Source organism: Gossypium arboreum, chromosome 11, assembly GCF_025698485.1.
Source record: "Gossypium arboreum isolate Shixiya-1 chromosome 11, ASM2569848v2, whole genome shotgun sequence".
In the NCBI taxonomy this organism is placed as follows: Eukaryota; Viridiplantae; Streptophyta; class Magnoliopsida; order Malvales; family Malvaceae; genus Gossypium; species Gossypium arboreum.
This window is the reverse complement of record NC_069080.1, coordinates 12313198-12327089: the sequence shown is the minus strand read 5'-3', so window position 1 is coordinate 12327089 and position 13892 is coordinate 12313198. Positions and strand designations below refer to the sequence as shown.

General features: G+C 35.1%; 1 protein-coding gene across 1 annotated transcript; it reads left to right on the top strand.

Annotated features, from left to right (window-relative positions):
- The first annotated feature begins 10246 nt into the window (after positions 1-10246).
- Positions 10247-13164, top strand: LOC108470433 (endoglucanase 17). The gene is made up of 8 exons (XM_017771741.2): positions 10247-10719; positions 10814-11020; positions 11145-11345; positions 11454-11546; positions 11653-11814; positions 11892-12003; positions 12101-12264; positions 12373-13164. The coding sequence occupies exons 1-8, from the start codon at positions 10459-10461 to the stop codon at positions 12703-12705; spliced, it is 1533 nt and encodes a 510-aa protein (XP_017627230.1). The 5' UTR covers positions 10247-10458; the 3' UTR covers positions 12706-13164.
- Positions 13165-13892: the final 728 nt, after the last annotated feature.

Below are 13892 nucleotides of genomic sequence, written 5' to 3'. Positions count from 1 at the left end.
TATAAGGGTTGAATTTAAAAGAGCAAGTAAATAAAATACTAAGGAAAATAAAAATAAAAGCGAATATTGAAAATAATAAAAAATGAAAAATAAACAAGATTAAATGGTCAAGGAACCGAAAATAAAAAAGAAATAAACTTTAAGGGATAAATTAAAAAGTTAGAATTTGAGCTAAAATAAGATACATGTAAGGGAAGAGGGACTCATATTGTAAATAATGAAAAGAAGGCCATCAAGGATCGAAGTGAATCACGTTGAAATAATAAGGGACTAGCTGGGAAATATTCCCAGCCTTTTATGCGCAGTGTTTCAAAGGACCCAGATGTAACCCAAACGAAATCTAAGAGCTAAATTAAAAAAAGAAAAGAAAACAGAAAATGGGGCCTGGTAGAATAGAGTTGCAAAGGAGAAGGACTAATCTAGAAAATCTCCCATTTAGGGATAATGCACATCCCCACTCCACCAAACACGCCGTTTCATCATCATCATTTAAACCAAAAAAACCCTTTTTTTTATTTTATTTCATTACCAGCCCCAATTTTAAACAAAAAGAATACAGAGCTTCTCTGTTCTCTCCCCCTCCCCCTTTTTAGCTAGGATTTCGGAAACCCATCATCGCCGTCATTTACCGTGCCGAACAGAGAGGAGGACTGCGACGACGCAGCCACGGGGTGGATCCGGTAAGACTCTCTTCTCCTCTTTTTTATTTTTATTTTTTATGTCCACTTCGTTTAATAGATTTGTAAACAAAAATAAAAAAGAAATAAAAAAGAAACTAAAGAACAAAATGAAAACCAAGAGAATACGATCGGAAATCAACCCTTTTTTTATTTTTTTTTCTGAAAAATCCTTGCGTACAAGAATGGGGATCCTCCTTTTACGATTGCTTTTGGCTTCTATTTTTAGCCGAAAATGAGATAGAATCCAAAATCCCCTCCATTACATTGAGATTGTAGGTTTTTCTAACCTTTTACAACTTATTCTTTTTTTAATTTATTTGCCTTTTCCATTGCAGGCAAGTGGAGCAAAATGGGGGTGGGTGGCCAACTATGGAGTAGCTTATGGTGGCAGACAGTAGGGCGGCACACCTAGGATTTTTTTTTTTGGTTTGGGTTGGGCTAAGGTTGGTTTAAGTTGAGTTTGGTTTTATTGGGCCCTGGGCAAAATTTGGGCCTTACAGTTGCCCCTCTTTGCTCATTGCTGTGTTAACAGGAATAGAGCAAAGACTAAAAAAAAGACCCAATTTTGCTCGGGCTTGCCGAGTTTTGATTTCTTCGATCTGCTCTCCGTCAAATATGGAGATGCCAAATCATCTTGGATTTGCTCTCTAACAGTACAGAAATGCCAAATCATTTTAGACTTGCTTCAGGCGTATACACGTGAAAGCCAAATCTGCTATGTCTTCGATCTACTCCTTGTAAGCACAAGGAGATAAGACTTGTAACTTCGACCTGCTCTACTACAACTTCAGAGAGATAAGATCTGTAATTTAGCTTCAATCTGTTCCATTGCAACTTCAGGAAAATAAGATTTACTATCTTCAGTCTACTCCACTGCAACTTAAGGGAGATAAGACTTGTAACTTCGACCTGCTCTATTGCAACTTCAGAGAGATAAGATCTGTAATTTAGCTTCAATCTGTTCTACTGCAACTTTAGGGAAATAAGATTTGCTATCTTCAATCTGCTCCACTGCAACTTCAGGGAGATAAGATTTGCTATCTTCAATCTGCTCCACTGCAACTTCAAGGAGATAAGACTTATAACTTCGACCTGCTCTACTGCAACTTCAGAGAGATAAGATCTATAATTTAGCTTCAATCTGTTCCACTATAACTTCAGGAAAATAAGATTTACTATCTTCAGTCTGCTTCACTGCAACTTCAGGGAGATAAGACTTGTAAGTTCGACCTGCTCTACTGTAACTTCAGAGAGATAAGATCTGTAATTTAGCTTCAATCTGTTCCACTGCAACTTCAGGAAAATAAGATTTACTATATTCAGTCTGCTCCACTGCAACTTCAGGGAGATAAGACTTGTAACTTCGACAAGTTCTACTGCAACTTCATAGAGATAAGACTTGTAACTTCGACCTGCTCTACTGCAACTTCAGAGAGATAAGATCTGTAATTTAGCTTCAATCTGTTCCACTGCAACTTCAGGGAAATATAATTTGCTATCTTCAGTCTACTCCACTGCAACTTCAGGGAGATAAGACTTGTAACTTCGACCTACTCTATTGTAACTTTGGAGAGATAAGATTTGTAATTTAGCTTCAATCTGTTCCACTGCAACTTTAGGGAAATATGATTTGCTATCTTCAGTCTGCTCCACTGCAACTTCAGGGAGATAAGACTTGTAACTTCGACCTGCTCTACTGCAACTTCAGTGAGATAAAATCTGTAATTTAGCTTCAATCTGTTTCACTGTAACTTCAGGGAAATAAGATTTGCTATCTTCAATCTGCTCCTCTGCAACTTCAAGGAGATAAGACTTGTAACTTTGACCTGCTCTACTGCAACTTCAGAGAGATAAGATCTGTAATTTAGCTTCAATCTGTTCCACTGTAACTTCAGGGAAATAAGATTTGCTATCTTCAGTCTGCTCCACTGCAACTTCAAGAAGATAAGACTTGTAACTTCGACCTGCTCTACTGCAACTTCAGAGAGATAAGATCTATAATTTAGCTTCAATCTGTTCCACTGCAACTTCAGGAAAATATGATTTGCTATCTTCAGTCTACTCCACTGCAACTTCAGGGAGATAAGACTTGTAACTTCGACCTACTCTACTGCAATTTCAGAGAGATAAGATCTGTAATTTAGCTTCAATCTATTCCACTGCAACTTCAGGAAAATAAGATTTACTATTTTCAGTCTGCTCCACTGCAATTCAAGGAGATAAGACTTGTAACTTCGACCTGCTCTACTGCAACTTCAGAAAGATAAGATCTGTAATTTAGCTTCAATCTGTTCTACTGAAACTTCAGGAAAATAAGATTTACTATCTTTAGTCTGCTCCACTGCAACTTCAGGGAGATAGGACTTGTGTTGATCTACTCCGCTAAACTTCAAGGATATCTGCTATGGCTTCTAGCCGCTCCAACGCCATTTCAGAAAGAAGTGATTTGTAATTCAGCCTGTTACCCTACTACTTAGGGGGTTAGGGTTCACCGTCTTCAATCTGTTTCCCTACTACTTAGGGGGTTAAGATCTGCAAATTCAGTCTGTTACCCTACTGTTTAGGGGTTTAAGGCTTGTGAATTCACTGATTCCACTACACTGTCCTCTGAGGAACATGATTTGTAAAATCAGTTTCATGTATCTGTGCTTATGCCAAATAATTAGGATGCTATGATTGAAATGAATCAAATGCTCCTAACTAAATGTGATGTGAATGTGTCAAATAATTAGGATGCTATAATCGAAATGAATCAAATGCTCCTAATTAGATGTGTTATAAATGATATATGAATGAAAATGATCCCTTTAGAAAGGCTTAAGGTATCATCGCTCGTTGTTCATCAAGACATTATCGTCGATGTATTACGCTGCCATCTTGTTCGGCTGGTATTCTTGACAGAAAAGTCAAAGAAATAATCACATTGTGCTCGACAAGCTTACCCTGCTGTAATTTCAGAGTCCCTTCCGCTGTACATCTTAGGACATAAAGTTTGTGCCTCCCACTGTAATTTCAGAGGAACAATATTCAGTTTCTTCCATCCATCCTGCTGCAACTCAAAGGTATAGGATTTGTATCATCTTCAATCAATTTGATCTGTTACACCATTCCCTAGGTGTAATGACCAGATGTATATGCTTGATATTTGTATAAATACAGAATATCAATTTTCTTTTCCTGAGAATAATCCCATTGCTTGTTCTTTACCGAGATTATAATACCAATGTAATTTCTTTTTGCTCAGCCAATATCTTTGACAGAAAACTCACTGAGATAATTTCAATTTGGGCTTAAATATTTCCAACCCTTGGGCCTGGTGAGTTCTAAATAATGGTCTTGTTTCAAGTTCCCATACTATTTAGAAGCTCCCAAAGTAAAATGCAGAACTTCTTTTGTGGAAGTATTATTTGTCCATTAATCATTATTTCAATACAAAATGCTTCAAAAATATCAAAACAATGGACAAAAAGGAAATTGATTGTGAGCATAGCTCGAAATGAATTAATCAAAGATTGCAAATGCAATAAGAAGGAAATTAACTCAAAACGAATGAGTTAATCAAAGATAGCAATGCAATAAGAAGAAAATTTATTTGGACATATCTTGAAAAGAATCAAAGATAACAAATTCAAAATGGGCAAAATGGAAGCTAGATGCCCCAGATATCGCAGCCTGAGCTTCTCTGTACCAACTTCTTGAAGACCTTTCTGAGCTCAATATGTGTTTAGGGGATCCGGAGTACTTTTTCGATGCCCTAAGATGTAGCATACTTCTTCATTGTTAATTCAGGCATAGCAAGACTAATGTATGCCCCACTTTGATCCAAATTTGAGCTGCCCCTTTTGGGTTTTCAACTCAAATCTCCTTTGGTCTCAAGGTGCCCTTTGCGGGTTTTCGCCAAGGCCTCTCCTTCTTTTTTTTTTTCGAGGCACCATTTGTGGGTTTTCACCTTGGCCTCTTTCATTTTAGGTAGAATATTCCTTGACTGGATTTGAATTTACTGGGTTGGGCAAACCTTTGTCATCAACGCCCCTCTAAAATGGGCCTTTTTTACTACATAAAGTCCTTTCCAGTTTGGCATCCACTTTTCTCTGAAGTCCTTTTGTATATGAAGGGTCTTCTTTAATATTAAGTACCCCTAGTGAAATTCTCTAGGATGAACCTCTTCATCGTAAGCTCGCATCGTTCATTGGACCATGATAGATGGTTTTCAACCTCATTTTTTCAAATTCAACTGATCATATCGTGATAGAGACTCTGATGAAGCATTGTAATGATCCCCTTAATCAATAAAGTACTTTCTCTGTTGCTTTCATATTTTCTTTGTTCTTTATTCTCCTCTTCTCACTTTATTTTATAACAAAAATATATTTAACATAATGATAAATATCTAATTTATCAAATATATATATTTTAGTATATGATTTGCAATAATTATTTGATTTTATAAATAAAATAGTTGTTAATTAAAAGATTTAAAATAAAAATAAAAAATATATTTTTGTTAATTAAAAAACTTGGAACAACATGAAATAAAAATACAAATATGAGTAAGAGATGAATTGAAGTCAACACTTAAAGACAGAACTATTAACATTTAACCATCTGACTAAAAAAGCTAATATGTTAAAAAAGTTAAAAAGTACAGCCTATACGACGTATTTTCATTTAAAATTGGCATATTTCCTTAAATATCACAAAATAGACGCATTTTTATTTAAAATTGGCCTCCTTATCAAATTTGGCCAAACTATACTTATTGCTACTAAGTTATTGGTAAGTTTACATTTTGGTCATCTAATTTTAAAAAGTTACAAAATGACTGTTTAACCATTGAAAAGTTTTCATTAAAGTCACTGAATTATTCAAAAATTATTATTTTAGTCATTGAGCTGTTAAGTTTTTGTTTTTAAAGTCCAGCTAGTTAGCTTCAAGTGACAATTTGATAATTGATATAGTGGATCAATACTTATCGACAAGTAGAAGAACATACCTTAGATCTAATTGAATTTAACGGTTAGTTTAGTAGATTAGAGAAAAATACTGTTTGGATTTTGGTTTACATATTCGTAACGTTCAAAGCTAACCAAATTGTAAAAAAAAAATGAGAATGAAAGCTTTCAATTGATGCAAGCGCTGTGAACATAGAAGGCCATACAATAGTGATTTAATAGTCTAATGTCTTAAATAAAAACTTTTGTATAATTCAGTGACTATTTTATAACTTTTTAAAGTTTAATGACTAAAACATAAATTTACTAATAATTTATTGACCTTAAATATGATTTACTCTAAAATTTATTCAAAAAGTGATTGAACTTGGGTCCCTTTAGATCTAAATTTTAAACTAAAATTTATTTCTTATAACTCTTTCATTTTATCTTTTCCGTTCTACTTTTTCATCCAATTAAATACATCCTTATAGTCTATTTAGATAATTTGAAGTAAAACCTTCCATGTAAAAGTGTGCATGGGCCAGACCGGGCCGGGCTTAGATAAAATTTTAAGCTCGTTTTCTAGGCTCGAGCCCTGCCCGGCCCGAAATATGGGTCTAAAAATTTGTCCAAGATCGGCCCGAAATAAAATTGTTAAGCCCGATCCCGGCTCGGCCCATATTAAATTTTTTTTAGTTTATTTCATTAAATAAAAAATTTTTAAAATATAATAAATCAAATGCATTTAAAACAAATATTAGAACAAGAAACAAATAAAAATGATACTAAAATAATTCTTAAAACAATACACAAATTAAAAATATAATAAAAGTGATTATATTAAAATTGAAAATAAAATGTAAATATGATTAAAAATAAAAATATATATTTAGTATATAATTTGGGCCGGGCCGAACTAGACTCGGACCAAAAAAGTTTTATCCGAGCCCTACCAATTTTCTAAACAGGGCCTCATTTTTTTACCCAAATCCATATTTCGGGCCTATATTTTTACCCGAACCCTCCAAATTTTCGGACAGACTTTCATACCAGGCTACCCTTCAATGCCTCACTATTAAAAAAAAAAAAACCACCAACAACAACCGACTGATGCCTCATGAGTAAAATCTTGCAAAGGTGACCTAGTTTAGCAGGAAGTTAGGTACCAAAAAATAGTTTTAGAAGAGAAATATATATTTTTCAGATTAGCAAGTAGTAGCAGTTGAATAACAGAAGTCAGAAGTCTTACTACAGTGAAGCATTCAGCATCCAAAGAATTTTAAAAACAATGGTGAATTGATTTGTAGGTCTATACCCTGCATGCAATGCATTGCATATGGAAGTAAAACTGAAGGTCCATCTCCTAATCTCAAATACATTTGCCATTGCCCTAATTATTTCAACGTTGTTGTGTTAGGATGTCAGCTTTTGTATCAGCATTTGATGGCTATTGATTGTGATTACTGATTAGTCGCTTCTTCTTCGCTTTTCCAGAGAGGCGCATGTATAGAAAGATTGGAACATTGTGTGTGTTGCATGCTTTTGCATGTGGGTGGGAGGGAGGATTTCAGAAGACCACATGTGAATGTGATGAAACCAACAATATTTTTATTAATAAATATTGGGTCGAATTTTATTTTTCAAAAAAAAAAAAGTATTTACTTTTCCATTTAATAACATTCATTTTGTTTGTTTTATTTTATGGAACCTTTAGTTGATTAATTAGTTGAATGTCTGAGAACAATTCCTTTTAGTCGACTTGCTTATATCTCTTTGCTTTTACTTCAACACTGATTTTAGTAATAATATGAAAGGTAAATTATTAAAATATTCACTTTTGTTTGACTCATATTACATTTTAATTATTTATGTTTGAAATGATATTTTTAATCACTTATATTATCGTGTTTTAACATTATAGTCACTGAGTCATTAACGGTGTAACGGTAAGTTGACATGGCACGTTAAATCATTATTTTAAACGAAAATTTTAGGTTCAATTCTACAATTAATCCTTATATTTTTTTCATTTTGAGCAATTTAATTTTTTATATTCTTTTAACTTTATTTTTTTTATTTTTCATTCTCTTCTGTTTCTCCCTCTGTTTTACTCCATTCTTTATTTCTTTTAACGTAGTTTTTCCATGTTTTCCATTTGTTAAAACTAGTCCCTATACTTTTATTTTTTTTAGTGAGGCGAGCTTATGAACTAGTTTTAACAAATGGAAAATATAAAAAAATTATGTTAAAAGAAATGAAAAAGGGAGGAAAACAGAGGGAGAAGCAGAAGAGAATGAATAATAAAGAAGGAAAAAAAGGAAAGTCAAAAGAACATAAAAGAGAAAATTAAATTTCTCAAAATGAAAAAATATGAGGACCGATTGTATAAATTAACTTAAAATTTTTATTTGAAATGATGATTTAACGTACCACGTCAGATTACCGTTACACCATTAACGAAAATTAACAGTTAAGTGACTAAAGTATTACAAAGTGATAACGTAAATGATTAATACGTAACATTTCGAGCATAGGTGAGTAAAATATAACTTAAGGTAAATAAAATGACTATTTTAATTATTTACACTAATATTTATTGTTTAGTAAAAAAATACATGAATAATTTTTATACAAATTAACTAGTAGGTTTTGATCTAAAATAGAATTCCCTTTCTTTTAGAAATTATTTTGCTCGTTAATAGTAACTATGATCAATTTAATACTTCAATCAATCATGTTTCAATAATATATAGGGAGATTACTATGGCTGCTTCTTTTTTTAATTATTATTTTCTTTTCCTTCAATTACATCAACCACTGACTGACCATTTTGCTTGGCAACATCACATGGGTCCTCCTTTTCTGCCACACCTTTACATAAATTCAGAAAATTAAGACAAACAATGTCTACCTATGAGTCTAGTCTCAATCCTTTTTTCTGATTGGCAACAAATTAAGGGTATTCCCACCTAAATAATGTTGTATCGCATTTGGAATACACAATCAAAAGTAAAAGTTTGCATCACAAAAAGAAGAAGAAAAACCTTTCCCTCCCGCATGGAGAAAGTTTGGTTGGGATTGTATGATACAGGTTGAGAGTAGTATAAGTTAGGCCATTCATCCACTGCCCACAGCCTTTGTAGCCACTGGAGGCACCAAAGAAATACGAAATTAGACCAATTTAACCAATGTGGGAGAAACAAGATTGTATGACCGGATATCTACAGATGGTGAAAGTTATTTGGGGGTGGATGCGACCGATTCAATAAAAATAATGCCATGTGAATTACAAGTTTGGTTACATTTGTCTTGAACTCTAGATTCAAAGGTATCATCACAAAGAACAATACCTCTTCTGAATGCATGGGCCTTTCCTTTATCCATCCTTTTGTGGCTAAGTCATTGAACTCAAACATGGATTCACATGAGCATTTTTGAACCCCACCACGTTTTCATTCACCAACTTTCTCCGACATAAGTGTTTAGTCCCAGAGATCAACACCCATCTTCTTCCCCCAATTTTTTCTTTTCTGTGTACTGTTTGAACGCCTTTCTCTGTCAACACCAATGTTTTCAACCTCTGAGATTTTGCATCTATATTCCTACATCGGTTGAGTTACTCAATGCTTTGTTCAAAAACTATGGGAGCCCTGTTACTATATTTGGCTTTGTCTGTGAAATTATTGTGAGAAATGAATGCTGCATCTGCATCATTGCATGTTTCTTAAGTGGAGCAATGTTAACCGTTAAGTGTACTTATTAGGGGATACCCTGATCACAATCTTTGCAGATGTGATATGATTTCTTTATTTTGCAATTGATGTGAATTTACCATCCATAAAGGCATACCCTTTTTGCTTTATTCTTTTATGGTATTTTTTTTATATTTTCAATTTTCAATTTTCAATTTTCATTTTAACATTCAAATTAAAAGTTTATAATTATATTTTTTAATAGTATTGTTTCAACGTTTAAATTCAAATTCTTTCATTGAGAATGCAAATTATCTTACCCTTATATGAACATTTGAGAGGATAAGCTCACCTAACTTTTTTTCATATCTCAAGATTTGACTTGCATACATCAACATTAATCCAATAAGTCTTGGTAGAGCATAACTGCTTTTACTATAGCATGATTAGTAATATTTACACATTCCAACATATAGGTATTATAAAATGTAAAATCTAGTTAAGTTCGTTTTCCTATCAACCCTGTAGTGTTGAACCAAAAAAAAAAAATTATCCAGTAGTGAACACTGAATAGAATACTTTGGTACAATATGATTTCTATTGTTTTGTTTATTTTTTTTCTCTTCTTTTGAACATCCAATGCAGAGTAGCAGTTATAGGTGTGGAAAAAAGGTGACTGACAGTACTTACATGTCATAACACAATTAAAACAATTTCCTAGAACTTGTTAACAGAACATTAATTACTGTAATCAAAACACCCATGTGACCACAGGAATTTCTGTTATTAAACTCCCTTGCCTGATTGCATGTCCGAATTTTTGGGCAAATGAACATTGAATTCAAAAGGGTATCAATATTTCAATAAATTAATGTTGAAAAACATTGGGAGAAAAACGAGTAAAATTTATGAGACAATGCCAATCACCTGAGAGAGAATGTGGGTCTAATTATTGTTCTAACAGGTAACTTCTTAAAAATTAAAAAAACAAAGAAAAAGAATGAAAGAAGCGGTAACTTGTAGCCAAGCAGGAAGGTAACAGAGCAGCAGCTTTTACTATATAAACAACAAAGGCAAGTGTTGTGCCCTGCGGCTTGCTGAGATTGGTTGGTTAGGGACTTGGGGTTGTAAAAACTTTGGGGTAGCCTGAAAATGGGTCTCTCTCTTTCTCCTTTGGCGCTGATAGTCCTTCTTGCTTGTTTAACTGCTTTTCATCAGTGTAATGGCAACCCCTTCCGTAAAAACAACCCTTTTCACCACCACCATCACCCTCGCTTTGCCAAGCACAACTACAGAGATGCACTTACCAAATCTATCATGTTTTTCGAAGGCCAAAGGTCAGGGAGGCTTCCTTCTAACCAGCGGATTACTTGGAGAAGAGACTCTGGCCTCTCGGATGGTGCAGCCATGCATGTAAATATGCAAAACCATGATTCCATTTCTTTTTGAATACTCTGTTTCTTTCATTTCATGTATGGTATTTTGAGTGTGAAATATGGAGATCCAGGTTGATTTGGTTGGAGGATACTATGATGCTGGAGACAATGTGAAGTTCGGATTCCCTATGGCCTTCACCACCACGATGCTTTCTTGGAGTGTGATTGAATTTGGTGGGCTGATGAAAGGAGAGTTACAAAATGCCAAACAAGCCATCCGTTGGGCTACTGATTACTTGCTCAAAGCAACCGCACATCCAGACACCATCTATGTTCAGGTTTTATTACCTTGTTTTCTCTTAACTCTTCAAAGCTTGTGCTTTATTTTGCATACAATGTGCATTCTTGTTTGTTTCACCCTAAACAGAGGATCTGATACAGGCTCTGGGTTGTTGTGTGTAGGTTGGTGATGCAAACCAGGACCATTCTTGCTGGGAAAGACCAGAAGACATGGACACTCCGAGAAGTGTTTTCAAAATAGACAAAAACTCTCCTGGTTCTGATGTAGCAGGAGAAACTGCTGCTGCGCTTGCAGCTGCCTCTTTGGTCTTCAAGAGAAGTGACCCCACTTACTCTAAGCTTTTGACTAGGAGGGCTATCAGGGTAAAACTCTTATTCTTTAATAAAAAGCTATGTATTCATCACTGCTCCATCACTGCTCTGTTCTAAATTTCCTCAGAAAATTGAAATTTGTTGTCTCCTGAGTAATAGGTATTTCAGTTTGCTGATAAGTACAGAGGACCCTACAGCAATGGATTGAAAAAAGTTGTGTGCCCATTCTATTGCTCTTATTCTGGTTATCAGGTGCGTTAGTGTTGTTAAAATTTTGCTATGTAGGTGTTGGTTGTTTGGTATAATGTGCTGAAATGTCAGCCTAATTTGTTTCTCTGCTACTCTAAAAAAATTTTAGGATGAACTGCTGTGGGGCGCTGCTTGGCTGCACCGAGCCACCAGGAACCCGACCTACCTAAACTACATTCAGGTGAATGGACAGATACTTGGAGCTGCCGAGTTTGACAACACTTTTGGATGGGATAACAAACATGTCGGAGCAAGGATTCTTCTTTCCAAGGTTCCATTTCTTTCCTTCTCCTTTCTGCTTCGGTTGTTCTTCATCCAAATTTAATTGTGAGGTCATTGAATTTTCAGGCATTTCTCGTTCAAAGACTGAAATCTCTCCATGATTACAAGGGACACGCAGATAATTTCATTTGCTCTCTCATACCAGGGGCCCCATTCTCTTCAGCTCAATATACTCCAGGTTCCTACTTCGTTTCTAGCTTTCTCGAACAAACGTAAAATGTAATCTTATTAACGGGTAGGCTTTTTTTTTAATATCGTTTGTGTATAAACAACAGGTGGGCTCCTGTTTAAGATGAGTGACAGCAACATGCAATATGTTACCTCCACTTCCTTCCTGCTTCTTACCTATGCCAAGTACTTAACTTCAGCCCACCAGATCGTTAACTGCGGTGGCACCAGGGTCACCCCGAAGAGGCTCCGAACCATTGCCAAGCAACAGGTCATTGCAAAAGCAACACAACAATTCTAAGTTTGTTGGTGGTTCATTTTCTTTGCTCAGTTATATTTTATACTAACAACCAACTTTCATGGATGCGTTATGGATCAGGTGGACTATCTGCTAGGTGACAACCCCTTGAAGATGTCCTACATGGTAGGATATGGCCCAAGGTACCCACAACGGATACACCACAGGGGCTCATCTTTGCCGTCGGTTGCAAATCACCCAGCGAAGATCCAATGCTCCGCAGGCTTCAATTTCATGAAGTCTCAATCCCCCAACCCCAACATTCTGGTGGGTGCAGTCATTGGTGGCCCGGACCAGAAAGACAGGTTCCCAGATCAACGGTCCGATTATGAGCAGTCTGAACCAGCGACGTACATCAATGCACCCCTTGTCGGAGCGTTAACTTACCTTGCTCATTCTTTTGGTCAGCTCTAGGGCCCTACAGAGGCCCTACGGGCGTTACTACTACTACTACTTTTTAGGGTTATCAGTAACTTTTTAACATATTTAGGTGTTCGTAATGTATTCCTTTTTAGTTAATTTAAAAATATTGAAAGGTTATAGTAATATTCCTCTGGAAGTGCACAAGGCGTCGAGGCAAATGGGTTCAGACCTAAGGCTCGAGCCCCAAACCTTGAAGACTGAATGCACAATTGTCAAGGATGAATGCCATTGTGGGGGCGTGTTTGTTTTTTCATCTATAACAATATTATTATCATTGCCAAGTGTAAACAGTTATTAGCCATTTATGGGTTCAATTGTAATGGCATGCTCAAGCTCAGATTTATGGGTTCCAACAAGTGATAAGCTGTTTTGGGGCTCTGCTTTTCTTTTTTAATGTTGTTTTGGAACGTGTAATATATGCCTGGTCTACTACTAGCGTTTAACTTGTAAGGGCACTTCTTCTCTCCTCAACTTGTGGGATTTATTATTATTATTATTATTTAAGTAGGGACCATAAATGTGGGATTCAAGAAAAAGAAAAAAAGCATTGATGTGCTACCATTGGAACTAATAACCTGTAATGTTAAATAGTGTGGATAACGTTGCATGAAGAAATTTAATATTATACCGTTGAAGCTTTAATGGGAAACCCACCATATTTTGACCGTTGAAAATGTGTAGTAAGCGAATTGGGATATGATAAAAAGAAAATATTGGTCCAAACCAAGACCAAATCACGTGAGAAAGATTGTTAATGTTTGTGGTAAGGAAAAGGCTGGTTCTTTTCACAGAGATTGTCAGTAGTGTCAGAACTGAGTTAAGTTTAGTCTAGTGGATAAACCTCCCAAATAGTTGCAACTAGTTATCTGGTTGGAGGAACCAAACCCAAAAAATTAAAATGTCATTCCCACCTGCCACTGTGAATGTCCCCCATAAAGTACTTCTTAAACAAGTGTTGTTTAGCAAAGATCCCTCCTTCCTCCCTTGGAGTTCAGTTCTTTTTCTCATTTCAAAATTGAAAATTTATATGCAAATTTACGGTCAAGGAAAGTAATCCATAATAATTCTAGTACATAAAAGAACATGAGTCTGAAAGTATTTATATATATATATCTAAGAAATAGTATCACTTGATCAAAAACAGACCATGTCGAAAAAACATCTGATTTTAAAGCATT